This window comes from Anopheles coluzzii, chromosome 2 (assembly GCF_943734685.1).
Source record: "Anopheles coluzzii chromosome 2, AcolN3, whole genome shotgun sequence".
In the NCBI taxonomy this organism is placed as follows: Eukaryota; Metazoa; Arthropoda; class Insecta; order Diptera; family Culicidae; genus Anopheles; species Anopheles coluzzii.
In genome coordinates this window covers 36,943,801-36,969,081 of record NC_064670.1, presented here as the reverse complement: position 1 = coordinate 36,969,081, position 25,281 = coordinate 36,943,801, and the positions used below count along the sequence as shown (strand labels likewise).

The 25,281-nt window shown below is 43.2% G+C and overlaps 1 protein-coding gene across 5 annotated transcripts in view; it reads right to left on the bottom strand.

Annotated features, from left to right (window-relative positions):
• Positions 1-560: 560 nt before the first annotated feature.
• The window catches only part of LOC120948598 (proteoglycan Cow), an 86,027-nt gene continuing 61,306 nt past the window's right edge, over positions 561-25,281 (bottom strand). For 3 of the 5 annotated variants that reach the window (XM_040365120.2, XM_049605707.1, XM_040365122.2), the window contains exons 5-12: positions 24,577-24,609; positions 23,027-23,478; positions 17,120-17,250; positions 9,219-9,365; positions 8,823-9,003; positions 4,930-5,322; positions 4,717-4,854; positions 561-4,190 (exon numbers count right to left, since the gene is read on the bottom strand). In XM_040365120.2, coding sequence (XP_040221054.2) covers positions 4,078-4,190; positions 4,717-4,854; positions 4,930-5,322; positions 8,823-9,003; positions 9,219-9,365; positions 17,120-17,250; positions 23,027-23,478; positions 24,577-24,609 — 1,588 coding nt within the window. In that variant the 3' untranslated portion in view covers positions 561-4,077. The remainder of the gene's footprint in view (positions 4,191-4,716; positions 4,855-4,929; positions 5,323-8,822; positions 9,004-9,218; positions 9,366-17,119; positions 17,251-23,026; positions 23,479-24,576; positions 24,610-25,281) is intronic. The other 2 variants (XM_040365123.2, XM_040365124.2) reach the window with 2 other exon arrangements.

Sequence of the window (25,281 nt, the reverse complement as noted above, 5' to 3'; positions counted from 1 at the left end):
AAGTCATGACATAGTGACTGACCAAGCGGTGGTGGCAAAAATGTCACGAAGCATGCAGTGGTACCAATACCAATCGTTTTGAGTATCGCCTCTGGTCATCACAACTGAGTACGTAACGCTGACATGGTTTTTGTTTCAGTCAGTTTTTTTTATGACACTGACAGTGACAATTTGCAGCACTGGTTCTGACTCGTTGGTAGAGTTTCGATAGGGAGGAAATCCCGTAAGTTTAGTTAAGCTTATGGAACTCATTAAACTAGCGATGGAAATGTGTTGTTGCAGCTGGCAAAAATAACCACCAGAAAAGTGTTGGATCCCCCTTACCACAGCAATAATGGAAAGGCCATTATGCAATGGTAAATCATAGCAACCAATGACGGAGTATAAAAAAGCAGCTTGATAGCACTTTACGGCTCATTCTCTAGATGACTTCTCAATAAATTAGATCCTTTGTGTAACTCTTCGACATTCGTTCCAGTTGCTTCGGATCGGACCTCTGTCTTTTACCGTTATTTCTTTCATACACCACAAAAGCGCCACTCACACTCGATGGGTGCACATTATCTGTCCAAAGATTCGTCGTACTTTACTGATTTTATTTTGTGTTATGCCGTTCACTTGCCCATGTCCACACTCTCTGCCGCACACCCAGTATGTGGTATTCACGCTGCATACTTCCTACACGCGCACGCCCCCTCGGCCGATGGTTTTCCTTTTCTTTCAGCTTATGTGGTAAAGTTTGCTCCCCCATGGTTTGCACACCTTTTGCATCCTCTCTCTTTCTCTCTCTCGCTCTCTCTGTGGTTTGCTGATTCTACTCTTACTTCTTAAACCAGTTAGTTTAGTGGTAATGGTGATTCACCCTATCTCATCGAAGCATACACAGACACACACACACACACGATCACACCGCACACTTACATACACAAACACCAAAATGAGGAATGGTTGCTGCTGTCCTTTTCCCTCTTCCTCTTCGAGCTGTGTCAGTGGGTGGAGCAGAAATTACAGGTTTGCTGCGATTAAGCGTTTACTGGTAGGTACAAGATGGGTTTTTTTAATTGGGGCTTTTGTTTTGCGGGGCTTAGTAAAAGTGTGTCTCCCGTAGTTGGCTGTGGTAGGAGTTAAACGGAGTGACAGCTTGCTTCAAACAGCTCTGTGACAGGCTGTGATGATGGTGGTGGTGGTAGTTGCTCTAGTACTGTTGCTTCTTACTTTTATTTTTTTAGTTGCTTGTATTACTAATGAAGTGTGTTGTTATAGTTAGCGACAAATGTTTTGATTTGGTAGATGCATTGGTTTGGTAATTATGACTAAGTTTTTTCTTCTTTTATTGACTGTTGCTGTTTGTTTACTAAACGAGTTTACTATCAGAATCATTCGCAATGTAAGCTCCATCCAGCGCAAACGTGATACATAAACATAACCAAACAGTTCTTGGTTTCTTTCCATATTTTACTTATCTACGAGTGCTTGTGTGGGAACGTTGTGTACAGGAAGAATTGTTTAAAAAGACATGAGTCCGCGAGGAACGGGGTGTGGGGGGAGGGGGGGAGTTTAAGGGACACCTACACATACAAACATGTATCCACTTCAAATGTGTTTCAAAAGTTCAAACAAGTCCCACCAAAGCAAGGTATTTTAGACCCCATTCAGATGAAGCGCACATTGCTCTACATGCTTTCCTGGTGAATTTGCTTAACTTAAATTGCAGACTTACTTCCTATTACTACTGCGGCTGCGTGTGCTGCTAGGTTTACAACATCGTTTCATTTTGGTTTTGTTTTTCTGATTTTTTTTATCTCAAATAGTACATCCATTGCTACCATCCATCGTGTTTGTTTTTGCCACCAGTCATTGCAATACCAGCGTGAAGTGTACGCAGCAACGTGTACGCTGTACGGTGCGTAATGGGCAGGGTGATCATTTAATGCGTGGTAGTGTACTGGTACTGCGTACGTGTGTTGTGCATGTGTGAGTGTCAAAATGTTGAAGGACAAATAGAGCAACCGCGGGGGTATGTTGATGGGTTATGTGTAGTTTGTTTCACTAGTTTTTCATCCCTACAAACCGTCCACCACTTTGTCAATGGTGCATTGTGATGTGTGCCGGACTATTGGATGCTATGGAGTCGGGAGTAATTGTTAGTACTGACCAAGTGTACCTAATGGTGCTAGCAATGGTTAGCAGTAAGTGTAAGCAAAAATCATTCTATTGCATCATAGCGAACGCGTGCGTACGCTGCCGGTAGATTGATCGCACGCCTATAAAAGCACTGGTGCAACGCACAAGTAACCATTACTATTACTTTATCTTATCGAGCGACCGTTTAGTACAACGCTACACATCATACACAGAAAAGAAGCACACGCACACTGATGCGGCTGTGTGTTGCGACACTGTTTGTCGAGCGGAGGCATGAGCGGAACGGACTGATTTGTGTGTGTGTGTGTTCTTTTAAAATTAGCTATCATCTTCAGAAGGATCCAAAAAATGGCTATTTGTCCTGCTCGCTCCTTTCCTCTTAGCAGGCGTTTGCCTGATGTTGCCATGGCAGACGAGCCTTCCTAAGCGAATGAATAGTGTAGCTCCGGTGTGGTTCATCCTTCAGCCTACTACAATTGCTCGTGGTGTAAATGCCGTGCCAAAAATGCAACTTCCTGCAAGGTCTTACATACATACAAGTTGTACAGCGTGCTATGCGTTGACACTAAACTACGCGGCTTTGGACATTGTTTGAAAGGTTAGTAGTGTGTGTAGTGACCGATGCTCGCAAACAGCGTTGTTTGCCGTTGCAAATACGAGCACTTTGCAGCGAAATTTAGTTGATGACAGTACTAATGGACAGCATGTATACGGCCCCGCTCAAAGGGACGCTCAAACAAAACGTAAAACATACAATATTCTGCACAGGCATATCATTTGCATTGCTCACTCTACCTTCTAAAAGTCGCTACTACTTCTCTTGTAATACTTGTTTTTTCCCCCTTGCAAACTTGATTTTCTGGCCGGCTTAAGTTTGTCTGCTTGCTCTAAGTTTTTTTTGTTACTTTCACACAACATTCGGCATACAAACATTCACACTCACTAATTTGTAGCGGCTTCTGCAGCAGTAAAGACGGATAGCACTAAAGAAGTGTTGTTTTTTGTTGTGGGTGTTGTTTGGGCTTAGTATCTAAAAGTTAAGGTGTATCTCGCTGTTCCTTTCATAAGCTTATTTTTTCTCTCATGCGCTCTATCTCCCCCTATCTCTCTCTCTCTCTTGCCTTCTTTCATCTCATACACTTTTGCTCTTATCGCGTCGAATGCGTTCAAGCGCGTGCAAGATCGGTTCGTACCAAATGCAGCTCCAAGCGTTGCCGCGCTGCTTACAGATGTGTTGCTTTACTGACGACATACTGGTGCTGGTGCGAAACTGGAATGTATGGTTTCCATGTTTCTAGCGGTATGAACTGATTGTTACACACGGTGCATATGTGTATGCAACAAATAACAAACGTCTCGCGCATTTTCTGCTGCACCCAGTCAGACGGACGTTGGGGTGACTTCCAACATCTTCGAAATAGCGGCGTACGAGTGAAAAAAAGAAATAGGAAGGCAAAAAAGAAGATACAGAGTGATGACGGGGAGGAGATGGGAGAGGGAGGGCTGCAGGGTGTTCTCTTTAAACAACGGTTTCATTTAGTAGTGAATAATATTACGCAAACACCATCTGCCCAGCCCAGCACTACTAAGCTGGTACAGTACGGGATGGTTAGGACGGGAAATGGGAGCTGATTTGTCTAATCCACCGTTGCTTATACGTTGCCTTAATTAATACACGCCCCAAATACGCCTCTTCCCCCGCAAGCCAGGGGTTTGCTGCGGGTTTGGGTGTCTCTGGATGGATTCATCTAACGAAAGCATAGATTCTGGGTTTTTTCCTTTACAAACAAAAACAAATACATGTTCCAATCGTAACTAAAGCAGTAACGTAATAAACCCTCTCGAATTCGGAATTGCAAATAGAGATGGAAGAAATGTTAAAGGAACCACATCGATTGGTTGGTTTTGCTGCTGCCCGTCCGGTGGAGCGTTTTAAAACACCAGCAAACGATCGGCGCTGCCCTCCTGGCTGTCGTCATCGTCGTCCGAGTCCTCCGTGTCCTCGTCGTCGGAATTCAGCGTTGTGGCGTTATTGATGATTTCTTCTGCAAAAGAAACAAATTTCATTACTAAAGGCATGTAGGGAAAGTCCTTGTCGTATATGGGTTAGTAAAATAATACATAATTAAATAATTAATATTTTGAACAAAAACATGTATAAATTTATCACATTTTTAATGTTCATGTTTTATCTTGCGATCAAGTCAATTTAAAAAAATGATCTCAAGAACACATGTGCCATAGAAAACGGTTAGAGTTTTAAGCGATGGAGGCGCCTGGTAGTTTATATTTGATGGAGACGCATGGTGCTTCACTATTTATTGCTAAATTAAGCTTTCATGTTTGCTTTTCGATTGAAGGTTTATTCAGTAATTGAGTAAAACATTATTTTTGGGGATAATGACCTACGTGGTCATGTCGGTCCAAATAGGCTTTCGAGACTTGTTTAGTACCACGTAGCCACATAGTCAGTCTTTGCTTGAACTCACTACTTAAACGTTAAAATTACACTACAAACAAAACATAAACTAAATTAACAGGCATCTAACATGCAACTAATGAACGACTTACCGCAGTTTGGTTTGCCTCGCGTGCGCGTGTTGGCAAACTCGACACCATGCTCATCCACGCACCAGCACACACCGACGGCCTGATGGCACTGTGTGGGTTTGTAAAATCCTTGACTGTCACAATCGGGTGCGTAAGATCCTGGCAGCCAATAAAGAAAAAGAAAAAACTCACAAAACTATTCCGCAGCAGGAGAAAACCCCCTTCACAACTTACCGCTCAGATCGTTACCAAGGCGTCGCCGGACGGCGGCACACGGGCGATCGGTCTTCTCGAAGCAGCGGCACCATTCGCGCGGATCGATCGTATTGTCCTGGTCGAGATCGCACGTATCGATGAACGGTTTGATGCACCGCTCGTTCTGGTCGTGCTCGAGATCGTACAGCTCCTGCGTCGACAGCTCGCCGTCGTTGTTCAGGTCAAGGTGGCCAAACATCCAGCGCGCCTCCAGCTTGCAGGCGGCCGGGAAGTGTACCTTGTTCTTCTGCTGCTGGTGCTGGCGCCGCTTCTTGCTGTCGGCCATGATGACCGAGAACCAGTCGAGCAGCCGGTTACCGATGGCAGTCAGCTGCTGCGGTTTGCATTCGCTCGATTTCATCCCTGGGTAACCTGGGTAAAGGATAGTAAAGGAGATAAGCAGGTCAGAGAGGATGAAAATCAGAAAGGGGTTGTACCTTAAATTGCCCTTGTTAGTGAGCAGCTGTGGGAGAGATGGGGGAGAAGGGGGGGGGGGGGTGGGGGGAAGGACTGACAGAACGGTAGAAAGGTAGAACCACGCGACAGGAAAGTGCGGAGGTCTTAAATTTGGTCCCGCCCGAATGAGCGGTGGGAAAGTTATTGCGTCGATTTGCTAATCACCATCGTTAATTAAGCGTTGTCGCTATCTTGTACCGCTAGTTCTGCGTACTACAGCGAGCCACCGTGCGGGGTGGTTGGGTGGAGCACCCAGGGGTTAAATCCTTCCGTTTAACAAACTGAATAGGTAATGACATTTCACAAATGCTGCCATACCTGTCGCTACTGCCACTGCTGCTGCTACCTTGGGTCAGGAAAAGTTTCAAGTCACAAGCATCAACGAAATTTCCATGCGCGACCAATAGAAAAAGGGGACACACCGCGGGGGAATGGTTGGGTGTGTTTTTCGTGTAAAACTTTAGCCGAAACCCGCACCGTGTGCCGTTGCTGGTGCTGGCATTGGTGGCTGGGCTAGATTGGGCGGAAAATACATGACGTTCGTGTTTTGCATCACCAAAAACAATGGTGGCTTTAATTAGTTGGGGATGAATAATTTAGTAGAATAATTTGTAAAATTGGGACAGTATTCGGGGAATCTAGAATGTACCCCGGACTGGACCCGTGCGGAATTAGCGAGGAGCGTGTAAGAGAATCGAACCAAATGAATCGGTGTATGTGCACATGGTTGTGTGTTTATGCGCCCATTCTCCACAAAAGACAACAGAAAAACGGCAAGGGAAGGGTTTAATTGAACGTAGCTTTTTCGAGGGCCGAAGCCCTATCACCGTAATAGGCCACCCAATTAAGCAAGACTTATTATTTGCGACATTAATCCCCCGGTCCAGTATCTTATTTGATGTGCAAAAAAAAAACAACACACACACACACACATACAAGGTCGGCATTCCGTCGCACATAAAAATACCACCACCTCCACTGCCGCAGAAATAATGTGCCGCATGCCGCAAAGCGCTCGGAGAAAAGTGCTTGGCAAAACTTTAAAAGCAAACTTCATTACGCTTTCACTTTCGAGCCGAAAAGGCGAGATCTTCCGCACTCTGGTGTAGGGGTGATGGGGGGCGATTAATTTGCCCTCCATGGATGGAGGCTTGCTTTAAGCTTGTTTTTTTTTTCTTCATCGAGTTACTTTGCTACTGCTACCTTCTTGACTTTTCCACGAAGCAAACTGCCTGGGCTGGCTTAACTAAACATTGTTTCAATCCTGCCCTACCCCCTCGCTCGTACATGACTCCCCTTCTCCTTCTCCCCCCCCCTTCCCCTCCATCCAGCGTATTGATATCAGTGTACGTGCGTGACGTGCCGAATAAGGGTGTATTCGTGTACGGCATGGTACGGCTCGTTCGTTGCTCTTCGGGTCGTGGTATTGCACACGGTGTATTGCGTCTAACCGTACCATGTTAATGCCATTGTAGCGTGAAGGGAATTTCACTGTCTCGCTAAAGCAAACATTCCGCCATTCTTGTGCGGGTGCCAGCGAAGCGCCGGTATCTGTTTCCCGCTGCACAGAAGGTTAAACAATACTTAATTGCCATAAATCTTTGCTCGTTCGCGGCTCGCATCGGGTAGCAAGCGGGTTTACGCTTTTCCTTTCCGCAAGGCAGCAAAGGATTGGTGAGGTGCGGGCAGAAAATCGCATAACCGTACAATGCGTGGATTTGTGCTGTATGAGCACTTTTGCAGACAGAGTTGGATTACACACTCGCTGGCACTGAGAGCAATACGCAGCATAGGGTGCTTGTGATCGAAGCAAATGCAGCAAGGCTCGCGTACAGTGCTGCCATCTCGGGGAGGTTCGGTTGCTCGCGCTTTTAATTTAATGTTCTACACAATGGGTCGTTGAAGGTGAAGGCACGGTGAAGCAAATGAAGGAAAAAAGCATCCTCGTGCGCTTCCGCTCCAGAAGGGGATGGGTGCGTGCTCGACAAGCTCATATTCTCGTTCCGCGTACAGTGACGGCGTGATGAAAGCAGTTGTATTGCATGACTCTGTGTGTGTGTGTGTCTGTGTTTTTCTGCTGCTCAGTAACACGATGCGGCAAACGGGGCTCTATGCAATCAGTATGCTATGGGTGTACTATTTCTCGATTAGATAAACGTTCTGGATCAGCATATCGTGGCGCTGTACGCGGACCGGATGCTGGAGCATGTGCTTCGCTCTTCGGCCATCGTGCGCATTGATAAGTTTCTTGTGCGAACTAACAAGTACAGAAAATGAGGATTTTGAGAAATTAAATCCTCGCATGTCTCGTTTTCGCACGTAGAAGCCGAAATTCAAATATACTAAAAAATAGTTTTATCATAAACGATCGGTCCTTTTTTTAAGAAACGATCTTCATTGCTTACCATTCCATCATTCTTTAATTACAAATATATTTTAATATTATATTATATTATAATATTACATTATATTATGTTATAATATATAAAATATATGTAAATGTATAAATATATTTTGATATTTCTTTTGTGTTGTGTAACTGCACTATGTACCAAAATAGGACTCTTGAGGCCAAATACGGCCATCGAGAACGCATAAAAGTTTAAAGCCCCGATCCCCGAAAACGCCGATGGAGGCGCATGGTATCTCATCGTCAATGGAGGAGCCAGGTATTTCATCATTTATTGTAAAATGATTCCATCATAACCTGACGTCGTTGCCGTGCAATCAGATGGAAAAACTTAAACCGCCATAGGTCGTTTATATCTGTGGACATTTGTGGGGTCTATTGCAGGCACAATAATTTAATTTACATAGGAAAATACCGCTTCGAGCTTTTGGACGGCAACTAACCAAAACATGCATGCGTTCAAACCAATAAGCATACACTATTCAATATCAGCACCGGTAACACACTGCGCACTCAACCAGCGACGAACTGGCCATAACATTATCAATCCTACCAATATTTAACCTTTTTCCCCGTTGTCTAGATACTTTTAGCTTCGTAACGGAATCCGGCTCCCGGCAGCGGGACACCACTTGCCAAGACAAAGGCATCCGGAAATCGCTGTTCAGGTTGCAAAAATATAATAGTACTCTGAGCAGCATATAGGTACCCGGCAGAAAGCTATACGATTTACCATTTGTGCCATTGGCGGTGTTGCAGAGCGTGCAGCATACAGTAACGGTGCTGTTTCGTGTTTCGAAAGTCAAATTAAGTCCGCCCGGATACATTTGCCGGTGATGTCGGTATTCCTGTAGGTGTGGTATGTGTTTGTGTGCATCGGACACGGATGACGTTTGAGCTACTAACTGGCCCACGACATACCTGGAACGTCCGGAAGGCTTCTACTACCCTGGCCGCGCCTCTAACAGTTCTGCCACAAACCCCTGTCGCTACTGCTAATACTTACGTGCCGAGCTGCCGGACAGTTTGGATGGTTTACTGTTGCCATTGTTGTTGCCAGTGCTGGCCGGCTTATCGAGAACCTCGTTGTAGCCTCGGATTTTGTGCTTGTCCTCGCCTGTCATGCGGGTCGAGCCACTGCCGGACGAACCGTAGCCATCATACTGACGGGATGCCGGCATCGATGACTGCTCCACACAACCGCCGTGTTTGAGTGAGAGAGAGGGAGAGAGAAAGAGATTCAAGAATGAGAACGGAAATGGGGGTAATGTTATGGTAATGAATATTTTCCAAGCTCGTGCAATACGAGGGACCGTAAAGCACCAGCACTTCGCACACAGCACTTGAGGGCAAGCGAATGGTGGCGGCGAATGGCTTGTAGTGACGCGTGTGTCGGACCTACCTTGCCCTTGTACGTCGTGTACTTGATGTACTTGTAGTGCTTGTTGTCGTACTTGATCTCCTCGGGCGTGAAAGTGTACTGTGAGTTGATGTGGTTGTAGTGACGGTTCTTTTCTTCCTTCAGCTGCTGTTGCTGCTGCTGCTGCTGCTGTCGCGAGTGAGGATAACGAGACGGTTGAAAGCGTATGGAAAGAAGATGGAAAAGGCATGGGGAGAAAAGAAACGAGAAAACGATAGTTTATAGTGCAGGCCACACTGGAGGGTGTGTGCTATTGTTATTTTATCGTCGATAATGGGGAGCACCGAGCGCTCGTTGAAGCTTCTTAATTAAGAAACAACTTCAGGTGAAGGCTTAGGAAGCTTATTTGTCGGCACCACAAATCAGGAACATCTAAAAAAAACCCTACTGAAAAATCAATTTCACGATACAAACATGAAGGAGCTTCTTTCCTTTTAATCCATCTTTATTTGGAAAAAAAACTTCAGTCAGATCTCATCTCTTTATGCTGATTGGCTATTCCCCACCTTGTTGACATATAATCAGCATTAAAGCATACCCTCGATATTTCCATGCTGTAAGTCCAGTATTTTTCCGTTCACATTTTTTATACTCCTCATACCACGGGTAAAAATGGGGTGGATAAAAATATTTTGTAGCCTTTCAATCGTTTAGCAGTTGGGTTTAAATACGTACGAACCGTTCGGGTTCTTTCATCCTGGGTGAAAAGATAAACCCATCTCCGGCCGATTCTTTCACCTCTCTCCCCCGAAAGGGAAGCGATTTAATCAGTGCTAGTGACGCGTACGATGCTAACCCGAACACATTAGCCCCGGAGGAAACGCGTCCCTAGTACGTACAGCGTTACGGGATGATGTTTTCATTTTTGCTTGCGGAATGTGAAAGAAAAATACGGCAGAAGACGCTGTGCTGAATGAATCGTAAGACGTTTGCTTTCGTTGAGGCTACGCTATAGATCAAATCGATAGGAGCGTGATTTGGTAAGCGTAGCTTCGTCCGAGCACGACGCACCACAAACGTGTTCGAAAGCGAAATGAGAGGGAAAGGGCATCAAAAAAACATGTATCATAATTCGGTGGCGACCAGTTTTAGTATGTGATTTAAAACCATTAAGCAGATAAGGCTTTATACGCTTTGACTATTAAAAACATAAGGAAAGAAAGCATCCAGCTACCAAATGTTGCTATTAAAATACACTAGACATCAGTATGGTACTAATCAAGAAGTAATTAATTAATTGATTAACTTTGCTTTAGTTTTCCTATATACTTTTTATAGCATTTGTTGGGAAGCTAGGCTAGCAATTGAATGCTATTGTCCTGATCTTGAAGATTTTGTTTAAAATATAGTTAATAATTTTAGTGTATGTGTTATTTATTAAATTTTTAATTGCAAGATGGAATTTTATGTTACATCCAAACCCTACAAAAGCTAGCACAAATAGAAAATGTTAGTCGAACTAAGTGCAAAGGGCGGTCCTGTAGTACAGTCGTACAACTCGCACGACTTAACAATATGCCCTTTGTAGAGTCAACCCTCGAATGGACCGTCACCCTTCCTCAACAAGCACTGACTATCTGGATGCGTGGTAATAATAAAGTCTCAAAGGCCTGTGTAGACTGGTATGACCGCGTAGGTATATTACGCGAAATAGAAGAAGAAAAAAAATAATAAAACAACGTTTTTAGTCAATTTTATTTTGGTGTTTGTTTGGAGTCATTTCAATTACATTGCACCAAATCCAAGAAATAGACAAAGAAGGCTAAGTTCACCCTAGCAACAAATAGAAAAAGGGAGAGCTCATTCTAGAGCGAAAGAAGCATTTGACAGAGTTGGTGTGAATAATGCTTGCACAACACGGCGATGTAACGAGCATTACTTTTCATAGCCAATTGTAAGCAACTTCAATAGAAAAGTGTTATAATTCAAGTAACGTTCAGAAAATCTTTAAAATTCATAAATAATATAAAGCGTAATGTATAACATACAACACTAGCTCGAAATGTCGAACCAGTCAAAAATGAAAGTGGCGGGTAATGTGCCTTCTGGGAAGGTTGGCACGGAAGGAAATACCGAAAACGGTCTAAACCGGTCGCCAACTGAACGATCGGCCCTTCGGGGATGTTGAGTGATTATTTTCACCTCCTGCTTTGAAGCAATGGAGCAATGTTCGCTGCACTGTTTCTCCACTGCCGACATAGAGCAACGCAACTGTTACACAATCGGACGCACAAACACCCACACAAGCACATAAACACTTCCGGTTCGGTTTTTGGCTGGGAAAGGGGATTTTGTTCCCTATTTTCGCGTTGGAAGACGGCATAAAATTGTATTTATTTTCACAGTGCAGCTGTATTTGGGCTCGGGTGCGCCAGGACCCTCCAGGCAAGTGTTTAACTTTGTGCTCGTGCGCTTTTTGCTTGCGATTGTGTTTTGGCGCCATTCGTTTTTTTTTTGCAACACTGCTTCGAACACTCGAACACTTTAGCTGCCCCCGGGGGTGCTTCTCACTCTCGACCAGCTTAATTAGAGTTGAATTGCTTTTTGCTGTAAATAATATTAAACCGGCCCTCGACCAATGAGTGCATCGGTTGCTTTGCACATAAATAACGGCGGCACAGTGTGAAAGAAAGGGAGAAAACAAAGAGAAATAGAGTGAAGGGGGTGTTGGAGAAAGGAAAGAGAGATAGAGCGCGCGAGAGAGACACTCACATAGGAAGCCGCAATTCACATAGCTCATGGGCACAAAAAAAGAAATAGCGTAACCAATGGCACAACACACTTGGTTTTAAATTTTGCAATTGAAAGTTTTAACGCGCGCGAACAAGAACGAATCGCCTCGGGGCGGAAACTGTTTTTCCGAGTTTCTTTTTTTTACACACGAACACAAGTAAAAGCAACAAAAATGGAGGAGAGCAAAAACGGCCAACTCAAAACAGCGTACCGGAGAGGGGAGTACACTGCGAAGGGCAATTTCGTCGAAAGAAAACTTGTTCAATTTGGAGAAGCAGCAATAGCAACGGCGGGGAAGGGTGAAGGGAAAATGGAGAAAATTTTAGGATGAAAAGCACAGGATAAATCGCTACAGAGAAATGTCGCGCAACTATTGCGTTTGACTGATTGGGAACGGGCTGGCCGGGCGACGCGTGCTGAGTTCCGGCATGCCGTTAATGAATTCGAATTGGTCCAAAGAAAGTTTGGGGCGAAAAATTGGAACCGAGCGGATAAGTTTTCTTTTATGCTTTACGCTCACTGCGGGAACGCCGCTTGCGAGAGGGTGCTACTGTTGAAAGGAATGCACGCAAAGTTTGTTAATTAGACTTGCTTACGAATGCGGTAGTTTAACAATTATTATTTCTTAGGTGTAAATGTTAAGTTGGTTCCCAAACAACACGATTTCTCTCAGCAAAAGGCGGTTAATGTAAATATGAAGAATAAATCATAGATTGATAACCCAAGGAACCAAATCAACTTTGCTTTCTCGTTCTGTCTACTCTATATAACAGTGCTGGTATAATTGTCAGTTGTATTTTGTCTGTCAGTTTGTTGACAGTTTGTCTGTTTTTTTTTGTGTGAGATTTTGTTTTTTCGAGTGCTTTGTCTATCCTTTATCTTTTTTTACTTGCTCTTTTTTATCTGTTACTTCCTTGATATGTTTATTCTTTTCAATAACTGTGTTTTGTATGAATATTTTACCACTCTGTTTTTTCTATGCTTTAGTTTTCTAGTTTGTATGATTATAGTAAAAATTAATAGGGATTAATTTCTTCATCCTGTTACATATTTCCTTTCGGAAAGTGTAATAATATTGATCCTGTTTTCATATTTCAATCAATTTTTCTCAAATATATGTTTTACATGATTTCAAAGTTGATTATTTTATTTTTAAGTTTGTTTGTATTGCAATGTAAAACAATTGTATCGAATCTGGTGTCTTCTTCTATTTGGCGTAACGTCCTACACGGACACGTCGGCCTATACAGACCTTCGAGACTTAATTCATTACCACACAGCCAGATAGTCAATCCTTGCTACATGGAGACAATCCATTCTAGGCTTGAACCCATGACGAGCATGTTATTGAGTCGTTCGTGTTGACGACTGTACCATGAGACTGCCCCCATCGTACAGTCAAATCCTGTGTTTGAGGTCTAAATATTTTGTTATATTTTGTATTTTTTTACAATCATTTCATTTATCTAGAAATTCAAATGATTTCATCTCTGAATTATTATATTGCCTAATCTTAATTATTTCCCTCATAAAGCAACAGTAGTTATCTGAATCAAGCAACACCAAAGCTATACCAAATCGTAAACAAATGCCCTGTGATTCACCTGTCATAAGAATGACACGTCGTGGTTGTTTTAGTTCTTAAAATATCCCAATTCCCTCACCTGCTTTCACTGTTCAAAAATAGTATAAATCATGGCACGGGATTGGATTGAAGCATAAAAAATTGCCAATATTGTTCACACAACAACCTCTCCCGGCTCTTGGCCGCTCGCACATTGTTGGAATGTTCCATGTCCCTTGAGAACGGGTGAACGATCGATTTGATTCGACCAGCCGCAAATGCGGCCGAATGACAAAAGATGAGAACAATTGGACGCGTTATGGTGCTTTATTGATCCCCAGACACAAACACACACACACACACACACACACACACACACACACACACACACACACACACACACACAGACAGCGACGGTCTGTAATTTTTCGCTCGCCCCTCCCAAGAGATCCACTCCGTTCTGTCAAGCGGTTTCAATCGTCTGCCATTGATGGTGTGTGCCTGCGAGTATGTATTTGGGGAAAGTGGAAAGTGAGTTTCTTCTCCCTGTCACTGACAACACCGCAACCCTTCGCTAGCTTTCGGTCATCCATTTTGTGGGGAGAGAAATGTTGGCTTTAAGCTCTCCCCCGGGAGAGTTGGATGATCCTTCGCGGTCCTTCACCATTATTGTGTTATCCCACTTTGTCGGTCGCAAATGCTTGTCGAGGTTGATGCATAAATTGCCTTATCTTATCGTACACCGGGTGAGGGAGATGGTGCGTGTGTATGTGTGGGTGTGCGTGATGTAGCCAGCGTGTGTGCCAGTTTAAAGTGGGTAATGTGCATATGGCGTTTCTTTATGCTTTCAACATTGCAATTCTCCCCTGGCGTATTGATGCTTTCGTTCATTGCAATTCACATGATCCGTGTATGGTGCCCGCCGGGATGTCTGCACGTGTGTGTGTTTATGTACACAAACACACACACATAGACCGAGGCTCATATATGGTCGTAGGACGAAATTTCGCTCTGGGGATTAATTTGATACGCCCGGCTTGGTTTGGTTTTCTTTCAATCTGGCGTCGTTATTTTTACGAGAGTTTGCTGCAGAAGTTGCCAAAATGGTATCATTTTAACATTTGAAATGTGTCGCTTTTGGCGACAACTGGTCGCTCGAGTTTTTACTGAAGATTCTAACGATTTTCAGACATATAACATAATGTTAAACATGTTTTAAACATCATAAAACAATAAATAAAAATATTGCTCCTTCTTTCATTCTAATTGAAATTGCAATGGTTGAAATGAATTATGAAACAATCCTCTTGTTTTTATGTCATTGGTTTAGTTTCTATCGCCTTTTGTGTTTTTAAACTTTTTTGTATTTTTTGTCTAATTTCGTTTGATATTTCGTTAATCAGACTATTCCTATTAAACGTATCACCAGACATTCTACACTTACACACTTACAGGGTTTACCTAGCCAATCCGGCATCGTCAAAGCGTTATCGGTCGCCGTAAATACTGTTTCTGGCGTCGTAAACCCTCAATTGGGCACTGTCATTTCTATTCAGGCCTTGTGAAGTATGAATCGGGCAAAGTACAGAATGAATTGGGCCTACTTTATATTTTGTTGCTTTCTAACTGTAAAACAATACTTTTTTGCTAGTATTTGAACTGATATGTAAGAAAATTCTCTATTTTTAAGTTTAATTACATAAAAAAATATTCAAATTCCTTTTTTAAAATTTTTAATTCAAATCCGTACAATGCAATTTGGTTTTATATATTTTTTTAAATATAATATGTTTGGTGATTTAACCAGGTAAACATTTTAAAATAATACATAATAAGTTAAACAACATGCAAAATACGTATTTTTAAACAACTTGATGGATCAAACACACCGAAGCTATCGATTTGACACCTTCAAGAGTAGGACGCTTTCATTCTGTACTATGCCCGATTCATACTTCACAAGGCCCGAATAGAAATGACAGTGCCCAATTGAGGGTTTACGTCGCCCGAAAAAGTATTTACGGCGACCGATAACGCTTTGACGATGCCGGATTGGCCAGGTAAACCCTGTATGGTTTTGTGAACATGGCTATCTGGATCATTTCAACAACATTACACAAAATACAACGTGGAGAGAGATCGATAAACAGCAATAGAACGAGAAGACATCTTAAGGTCGCTTTAGACCTTGCGTGAAAATGAATGTGATAGTTTGGGTTTTCCGCTTCATTAAATTCGTATCAGACTATGGCTTATCGCACACCAAAAGAAATGATATACAATGATATTTCCCATCTATACATACTGTAAAATATATTGAAATAATTAATGAAATGCATTTCTTTGTTACTCTCCGCTGACTATTATTTTTTCTCAGTGAACAAAGCGGGGAAGCAAATGCATTAAATTTAATATTGTAATATGTTTTATATTATAAACAGCTGGATAATTGAATTTCCTTTCTTTTGGTGTGTCATAAGCCATATTCCGATCAATGTTTAATGAAATATAACAAAAAACCCCTAAATTTCACGGCACAATTCCACTCAACCTGTTACCCGGGCATTAATAATGAATAGAAACACGGGAGAGCACACTCTCGAGCGTAAAGGGCATTTGAGAAAATTGTCGAGCGATCAATATCAAGACAAACTTTAACAAAAAAAACGTGTAAAATAAATAGGGCTACTAAAAACGTGAAATTATGCAAATACGCGTGAAACTGCTACATTAGCCTGGTAGTCCATCAGCCCAATACTGGTACTTTTCCCTTACATACAACATATCACCCAACATGTCTAACCCAACAGAATTCATTAATTCACTATACAATATTTTGTGAAAGTTCGTAAAAGCACGGTGGAAAATTCAATATCCTCAATCGCAATATCAATTTACTTAATAACGGTTAGTGTAAATATACAACAGCTTACGGAAAATCAATATAAATAATGTCCATGAAGGAGCAAAAGCATAAACCTTCGCTCCTGCTTGACACTTGTAATTACAGTCGAATTATGAGATGCTAAGCACCCTCTCCCCCCCCCCCCCCTCATCACCTCCCGGGACAGCACCAAACCAATTGGTGATAAAAGTTAATGCACTGAATAAATCACCGTCTTAAAGACAATCCGACACAGTTTCCACGCTCGGTGTCCGGGCCAGCGCTGGTCGTGTGCAGTTCGCTGCTCCCGAGCGGTCAGGAAATGATGCGCCACAATGCGGAAAATTGAAATACATTGATCGATGGCGAGTGTTTTCGGTACACTGATCCACGCGTCACTTCCAGAAAGGCTCCGGCACTGGAGCGTCGGAAAGACCAAGCACCGAGCAAGCACCGAAATGCCGTAGTGGACATGCAGCAGCAGCATGTGTGAGCGACAAAAACAATCGTTCAGCGAAGGAACGGAACTGGGAAAAATCAATATCACCTTCGCCACATCACGCATCACCAGCGAAGTATGGTCGGCGAAACAATCCATCACAACCGACGACGACGAGGACGACCACTCCTCTCGGATGGCACTGTTCCCGACCTGTTTGTCCCTTCGCTTTTTCCCGATTTCCCCCGGGCGATAGAACTTACCTTCCCCGATGGAATGAGGTTGTCTGCGTTGATGTCATTGCTGTCGATCGTCCGCTGGTACTTGGCGTTGAACGCACTCATCCGGTCAGCCATCCGTTGCTGCTTTTTCAGATCAAGAAGCAGGTTGGCATCTGTGCAAATGGATGCGGGCCATTGGGTGTTGGAAAAGCAGCAACAAGAAGATGAAGAGAAAAAGAGACAGAAAATTTGGGGAGTGAGTGGAAAATGTGAAACGAAAGCGCAAAAAACACACACACACATACACACACACACACACACACACACACACACACACACAGACAAAAGTGTAACGTCCGTTGGAACGCGAGTTCCGTCTGACACGGACAAGGATAAACACGGCGCAGCTGATGGTGTGAGATCCTTCCACTCTTTGTGTATCTTTCTCCGAGTGGGTGCGTGTGTGTATGTGCACTCAATCACTCGCACACACACACACACACACACACTAGCATTAGTGATAGGATAAAGGAATTCGTATGAAATGGCATAGAATGGTATAAAATCGAAACTACACTAGAGAAAGAACGAGCAATGGCGTGCAGCACAACTGACAAAAAAACGAGATTGTTTCTTTTCCTCCATTCGAAACAGGAAGAGAAATTGCTTTTTTTGCACCAGGGTTTTTTTTTGCTGTGCATAGTATTCCAAAGGAAGATGATGTTTTATTTGTTTTGTTTCCAGAATTTCTTTTCCAATCCCAACTGTATCCGCGTCGAATCAGAACTCTTGCTGATGGGATAGTGTAGCGTAGCGTACACCGTCGTTGATTTTCACTTTACTTTTGTACTTCTTGTTTTATTCGTTTTCTGCTCGATCATCATCATCATCATCATCATGGTCCCCATCAGCATCGTTCTTCGCATCAGCCACGTCAAAGTTACGTTTCTGCCTTTGTTGTGCCAATTGCGTTACTCTATTGCGATATCTGCCACAAGCTCCGGCAGTGTTTGTGCTGTGCTTTTATTTCCTTCTTTTGATGGGTTAGCATCGAGACCAGGATTTGTACAGGATGATAAGTTGATGGAAATAATTTCTCCCATGAAATGGTTGCCAACGTTCTATGCATTATAAAGTGTGTATTTTTTGTAGAACGATAAGCAAGTAGTTTGCAGTAAAAGTTGCTGCACAGCGCTGTGTGTACAATTGTGTACAAGCGAAGCTTCCATCAACTCTCTCTGTGACACAAACACTTTTCAATCCCTGTTCACGGTACGGCACAGAGCGCATACTGTATCGTACAGTGAGTGTGTAAATAATTAGATTAAAGAGCTCTTGCTTGCCATTGCTCGGTCGCTTCTCCGAGACTCGGATGCGGACCCGTTATGCGGCGGGTCAGCACACTGGTACGTAGCGCGCTGGGATTCCGGCTACATCAATCAGCTCATCAAAAAGGAATTTGTGCAATCGGTCGGAATTTATGGGCAATTAGAGAGAACAGAAAAACGCTTCACCTTATCCATACGCACGTACCCATTGCCCACACGGACGCAATGTACGGTTGACCGTTGCCATGCAATCGTAGCCACCCAAGTAGCCTCCCAAGGATACAAAAAGGTTTTTTTTACCAGCCCTTTGGAGGGTGGTTATCGATGGCACCAGAGTAGCCGCCGATATATATATATGTGTGTGTGTGTGTGTGTGTGTGTGGGATATATTGAAGCAGGAAAGTTAGATGATACAACAAAAGTGAGTACAATTAGTTGAGACATGTGTGTTACATCAATTAGTGGTGCTTTCTGCTAACTTAGATAGACGAAGTAGTATTTGAACTTTACTCATTTAGATCCATTTTGCTTGCCTTTTTGCGAGCCGTTGTGTATTGACCGAGGGATTTAAACTATTACTAGTTAGACTAAATCGATGATCAAGTGAAGGGCGATAAAGCAAAGACAAGTGGGTAGATTGAATATTCTTTTCAACCTGCATGAAAATTAATACGGAGTGTGGTGTCTTTAAGAGAATGCAAAAGCATTATTAAATTAGTTTTTTTCGAAAAGGTAAGAGTAAATTTATCAGTAGTGGTGCAATTTGTAAAGAATATTTGTGGTATTGTGTTTCTAAAGTGGCAATAGAGGCTGCAAATATAGGCTGAAAAGCTGATAAAAGCACAATTCCAGACGGCACATAGCGATTATGCTATTGTTACGTATCTCGGTACTTTGAAAATTATAAATAATATTGGTATACCTTGAGACATCATTAAAAATGTAGCAAATGCATTACAGACTGTCGACCGTATTTAAAAAAGGGTTTTATCTCCCTTTCCTATGCAAAGTTCGCCCTCCCATTCCGCAATAGAGGCAAAGCGAGACGGGGAAAGGAAACATCGAGCTGCCCGACGAGCGTAAAAGAAAAAAAGGGCTAAATAAATCGTTGCCATGGTGCTATTATCGCCCTAGGGGTACCACACCCCACGCAGCAACCATGATTAATAGCACCGAGTCCATCATCAATGTGACCTCCCGTCCGTCTGTATGATGAAAGGGAGCCACACCCAGCACCAGGCAGCCACCCGACAAATGGATAGCAATCAGCCTTAAAACTACACGTTTGCGTGGTTGGCGGGGGCCAGGCATAACAACTTGCCGAACGAAAAGGCACAGTCAGCGAATGCTTCCAAATGGAATGTCCCGGGCCGGAAATTAAAAAATGTTTCCCACTTGTATTCACGGCAAGGAAAGCGAAAGGTAGACAAAAAAAAAGAACAAGTGTGTTTCCCTTTGCCGCTGTCTATTCCTCTCTCTCTCTCTCTCTCTCTCTCTCTCTCTCTCTCTCTCTCTCTTGCTTTCTCTATGTTTTGTTCTTTCGGTGTGTACAATCTGGCAGCAATAGAGGGTTAAATGCAAAGCGATCATCCAGACACAGAAGCTGGTCGAGCGAGCGTCGCGCCACTGCCGGCTGAAAAAGCGAGCTTGCTCATTCCGCGACAGTCCATTGTTCCGAACAGCAACAGCAAAACCATTAACAACGGACGCTAAGAGCAGAAGAAAGGCGAGGGAGTTTAAAAAAAAAGAAGCAATTCACAACACCGGCACCGTCTTCATCATATTCATGGTCTGTGGCGTGGAGCATCCCGGCACAACGATGCGGAAGCAGGGAAACAAACAACTGTGCGGTGATGTATGGTCAAGTAGCGTGCGCCACGGGCAGCACGCTCTGTGTTTCCGCTGGGTGCGCTGTGACTTCAAGTGGTGGCTGCAGATAATGGACGCCAAACAGTAACTAAAAGTAAAGCAGCAACGAAAGAAGGAAGTCCACACACACACACAAACAACATTCACAACATGGCCGCTTTCGGGTGGTGCGAAAAGCGGAATCGGAGCGTTCCGTCTCTTAGAAAATCGGGTTTGCCGGTTCAGTGGAGTTTTTTTTCACGGGCAAATAATGCTGACAAACATCGGAACTGGGCCTGAATGCAGCTCGCTTCCCTACACTTCCGTCAGATTGGGTGAGCAATTCACGTTGAATGTAATCGGTATTGACGGGTAGTAGGTGGTAGGACACACGAATAGCAAAACAGCTCTTCCAAACGAAGGCCCGTACTACCGACACGCTGTGTGGCACTATGTTCCACAGCTCAGCTCACGAAGGCAAACAAGAACGATAGAAAAAATCAAGTAAACATAATTTAAATTGCTTTTTTTTTGGCACTACCTTCACATGCCATTTCCACCCGGTGCGTTTGCCACGGTTCTGCGGTGACAGAGGAAAGTGTCGGTGGGCGTTCTCGGTTCGCTTAGCGTTGGCACTGAAGGAGAGAGATACTGTACCGTTGTCTTTGTACCATTGTGGTTCTTAGAATGTGTACTGCGCCGAACCGACAGCAAACCAACCCTGGCAGCAGCAGCAAACCGTACCAGTATAGAGATATATATTTTCTGGTTTTCCTCTGGTTTTTCTTTCCCCTTTCCCCAACGTCTCTTGCTAACGGGAAGGGGAAGGTTAGTTGACAAGTGTTTGTCCTTGGCTCGTGTATTTTTTCCCCGCAGGCGCTTCCAGGAGGCTTTTTGGAATTTATGAATTTTGCTAGCATGTTCGTGACATAAATTCTGCGCACCGTGGCGCAGAAACGCGTGGTCACTCGGGGGTTGGGAACAGAGTTCGTGAGCATGGTGTGGAACGGTGTTGCAAGAAAAAAGCACCCCAGACCGGACATACGATTATTGCAATAATTTATGAAAACGGTGCTTATTGTTGTGGAGGATGTGGTGCAAGCAAGTGAACGTGATTGAAAATTCCCAGCCCGGGGAGGAGGGGAAGTTGTAAATAAGGTTAGATTTGTACACTTGCAGTAGATAAATTTCATTGAGGGGTTTGTAATAAAACAAAGAAAATTTTCGTATGCCGGCACCATTTTGGACTGCGAGAACAGTAAACGTATCGTTCAAGAAACTGTAAAATCATAAATTTTTTTATGATTTTAGCCAAATTATTATAATAACATTAAAACTTTCTAACCAATTGTGCTAATACATTATAACTATGTAGTAATAGCTGAATAAACATGGGTATAAAACATGTATTTAAAGATGTTTTTCTGTCAAATTTAAATGAAATTGAAATGTGTAGGTTTAGTTGAGCAGAAGAACGTAATTGTTTGTGCGTGTTGTTACAAACACTTGCACTGAACAGTACGCACGTTCTGGATCATATCATCTCTTGTGCTGTGTTTTCTTTCGTCCTCGTTCACGAAAAATGATCTCCCACCGTGAGGCGGGAGGCTTCTCTTTGCGGCCCACATTTCCTGGAACAATTTTCTTCTACGCCGTACGCGGTACGAACCTGCCAACATCTCAGAATAGCGCTACAGGCATTCGCGCACAGTCCGTAGGTATCTTTTTCGTGGCAATTTACGATGGAAAACACCGACCGTTTAATGGTGCCAGCGGTACCGAAATTTACCACACACACGTGTGTGTGTGGTTGTTTGTGTTTGTGTGTTTGCCACTGCATTGTTCGTTGACGATAGGATAGGAAAAGCGGGCTACGATCGCTCGAAGGCAAAAGAACAGCAACGGCGGAATGGTAGGAAGAGAAAACAGAAACAAAAAGCATCCACACACACACACACACGCCATACTGCACAGTTTATTAACGGTTGACATGAAATTAAAAATGAAAACAAACTCGTGGCCCGTTAATCGAAGTTAATTAAAAGTAAGCAAACATAATTGGTTTAAGGGTGGCTCTGGAACGGTACGGGACGGTTGCGTAGAAGCTACTCCATAGCATGTACCATAACGTTGGTATGCAAGTTCGCAACACACGTGGTGGTGAAACATGTTGCTATGTTGCACGTGCGCTAGCTCAGAGAGGGTGGTTTATGCGTTAAAAGGTGTACAATGGGAATGGGAAATGTTTCTTGTTTAACGTGCCAAAGGAAAACAGTAGTTGAATAAATTCCCTTTCAAACATGCGCTATGATGATTGTTTGTAAAGTAAAAGTAAGTATGGAAAGTATCATTTTCAAAGTGTTCAAAACATAAAGGAAATAAAGTATAAATAGTGTTTTTGGTTATCTCACAATGGTTGATAGTAAAAAGCAACAGTCAGCAAATCGCGTTTAATGTTCAACATAGTACTTAGTAGTACGTTACAAAAACGTATACTAACAGATGACTCAATCTCGGTATTGTTAAGGCCATTTTTACCACAACCACACACACACACACATTGGGAACTATACTGGAGTGAACGAGCTCATAATGATGAACGAAGTATCCCTCCGCCTTCGCAAGAAACCACAGCAGGTTGATGAAAGGATCAGAATAATGGAAAAGCTAACCTCTCCTTCACCTACGGGAAATAATTATCACATCTCACAAAACAGATTTCCATTTTGTGAGCAACCCACCCCCACCCTCCCCTCCTCTGCCCATCGCTTACCTTTGCACGGACAGAAGCCCATACAGTTGACCTTCACCTCGGTCGTGTGGATACAGTTGTGGTACTCCAGCCGGCACAGCGACGAGTAGGTCCAGTTGTCGCTGCCGCACAGATAGGTGGGCTTCACCACCGGGCACGGTTTGCAGTCCTCCTCCTTCTCGCTGTCGTAGAACACGTCGTCATCCTGCGACGAGCTCTCGTCGTCCTCGCGCTCCTCGTGCTCCAGGCCGCTGCTAGTGCCATCGTTCGCGTTGCTTCCGGTGCTGCTATCGCCGCTCGCCGCCATCAGCGTCATGCTGCCAGTGTCGGCCGCACCGGCCACACCGCTTCCGACCGCACCGCCCAGCCCGGTGGCTGCGGCAACAGCGGCAGCTGCAGCTGCCGCTTCCGCTTCCGCTTTGCGCTTCGCTTCCTCCTCGTCGAAGTATTTACTCTTGGTGATTATTTCCTCCCTTGTAGAGTGTTGATATTGGCGAGCAGCATCCGAACGAACGAGTGCGGGAAGGAGAGGGAAATAAAAGCAATAAGCAGGAAGGTGAATCGGTTGTCATTGGCAGCGGTCAGGATGGATGGGAGTCGAACCGCCCAGCGTACTACCGCCCTTCCAGGTGATTGATTATGATGGCCGGGCCGGGTGCAAGCACGGCACCCGCGGGGCTTTGTTTCTTTGCGAATCAAAACGAACGAAACCAGTTGATTGGAAGATAATGATACGGATGATTCTACCTTCCAGAGCATGCATTAGCTGTACTATAGCTTCGCGTTGGGGTGTACGGAATCGGGCGAAAGCTTTGACCTATCAAGGAAGAATTATCTAAAGCGCATAACACTAATGGGAAAAGTGAGTGTAAATCAAGCATGTCAAAACTTGCTTCCACCAACTGGCTGGAGTCGCTTGGTGTCGAGGAGAAGTAACATGAATGATGATGGTGGGGATTACATGATAATCGGAATCATGAAAGACAAAACAGTTGGTTCAACATTCCTTCCTTGAAAACAAACAATGATTGAACAATGGCCATATAATCATCCTGTGGAGCTTTTGGCTTTTTATAAATGATCAAATATGCCTGAAATAATAACTGTTTCACCTAAACAACTCTCAGTAACAAATGTGCTAATATAGTTAGTTTATACTAAAATGATTAAACTAATAAATAAATTATTAATTATTTTCTCAAATATAACAAAAGATGAAAATAGAAGCAATTGGACTACAAAATGTCGACAGATTTTAGTATTGTTTGCAAAAATAGTTATGGGTTGATTAAACGATTAAATAATAAAGTAATTACTTCAACAATCGAATAATCTAATTATAAAAACCATTACACTCCTGAAAATGGATTTTTTAAATTGTGAATTGTGAAAGTAGCTTATATTGTTACACTGTTGAGAATTATAAAAATGTATTAAACACGTGCTCAACACACAATAGTACATGTTCTCCAATAGTTTAATAACACAACAATACATGCACACACAAATGTCGCAAAACGTAAATGCACATGCAAAGAAACTACACAGAATAGATATTTAGAGGGTTGCACCTGTTTGCAAGTGAATTGTAGCTGCTGATGAATCTGTAAGAACAAAAGAAAAAAGAATATTTTGATAGAGAAAGTGGAAACACACGCATACATAGGAGCACAGTTTTGTGTATGTGTTCAGAGGGGACAAAGAACGAGAAGAGGGTGAGAAGAGGTCTTACAATTTAATTGAGGATAGTTAGACTACCATGTATCCATGATTTGTTTTAAAATGCAAATCTCAATCTCAATGCAGACGAGTTAACAATTTCCCAGTCCGTAATTTTACGTACAATTTCATTTCAAATATTTTAAATCTTAGCAGCTCTCGTGTATGATACTCATATTGCCGTCTGAGTAATGGTACAAAACGAACACATAAGTAAAAAATTAACAACGCTTCAAAAGCTTTTTTTTTTGCTCTTCGTCTCCATTTACGCTTTCACTTTGAAACAAATAAACACACACACACAACTTTGAAACACTCTTCAAACCAACAGAAACTCAATCAGTGTCCGGTTTGCTGTGTCGCTCATTTGCATTTGCGCGTTCCGAAGATTCGCTTTCTTTCATCTCCACCAGAGTTAACTACTAGTGCAGCTAAGGTGACAGTGACTCACCGAGGGAGGGAGCGTGCCAAATTATGCAAACCGAACATCGCCAAACAGCCGTCCTGCTGTGTGTACCGCCGTTAAGATTAGTCCCTGTGAAGCTGTAATCAGGTTT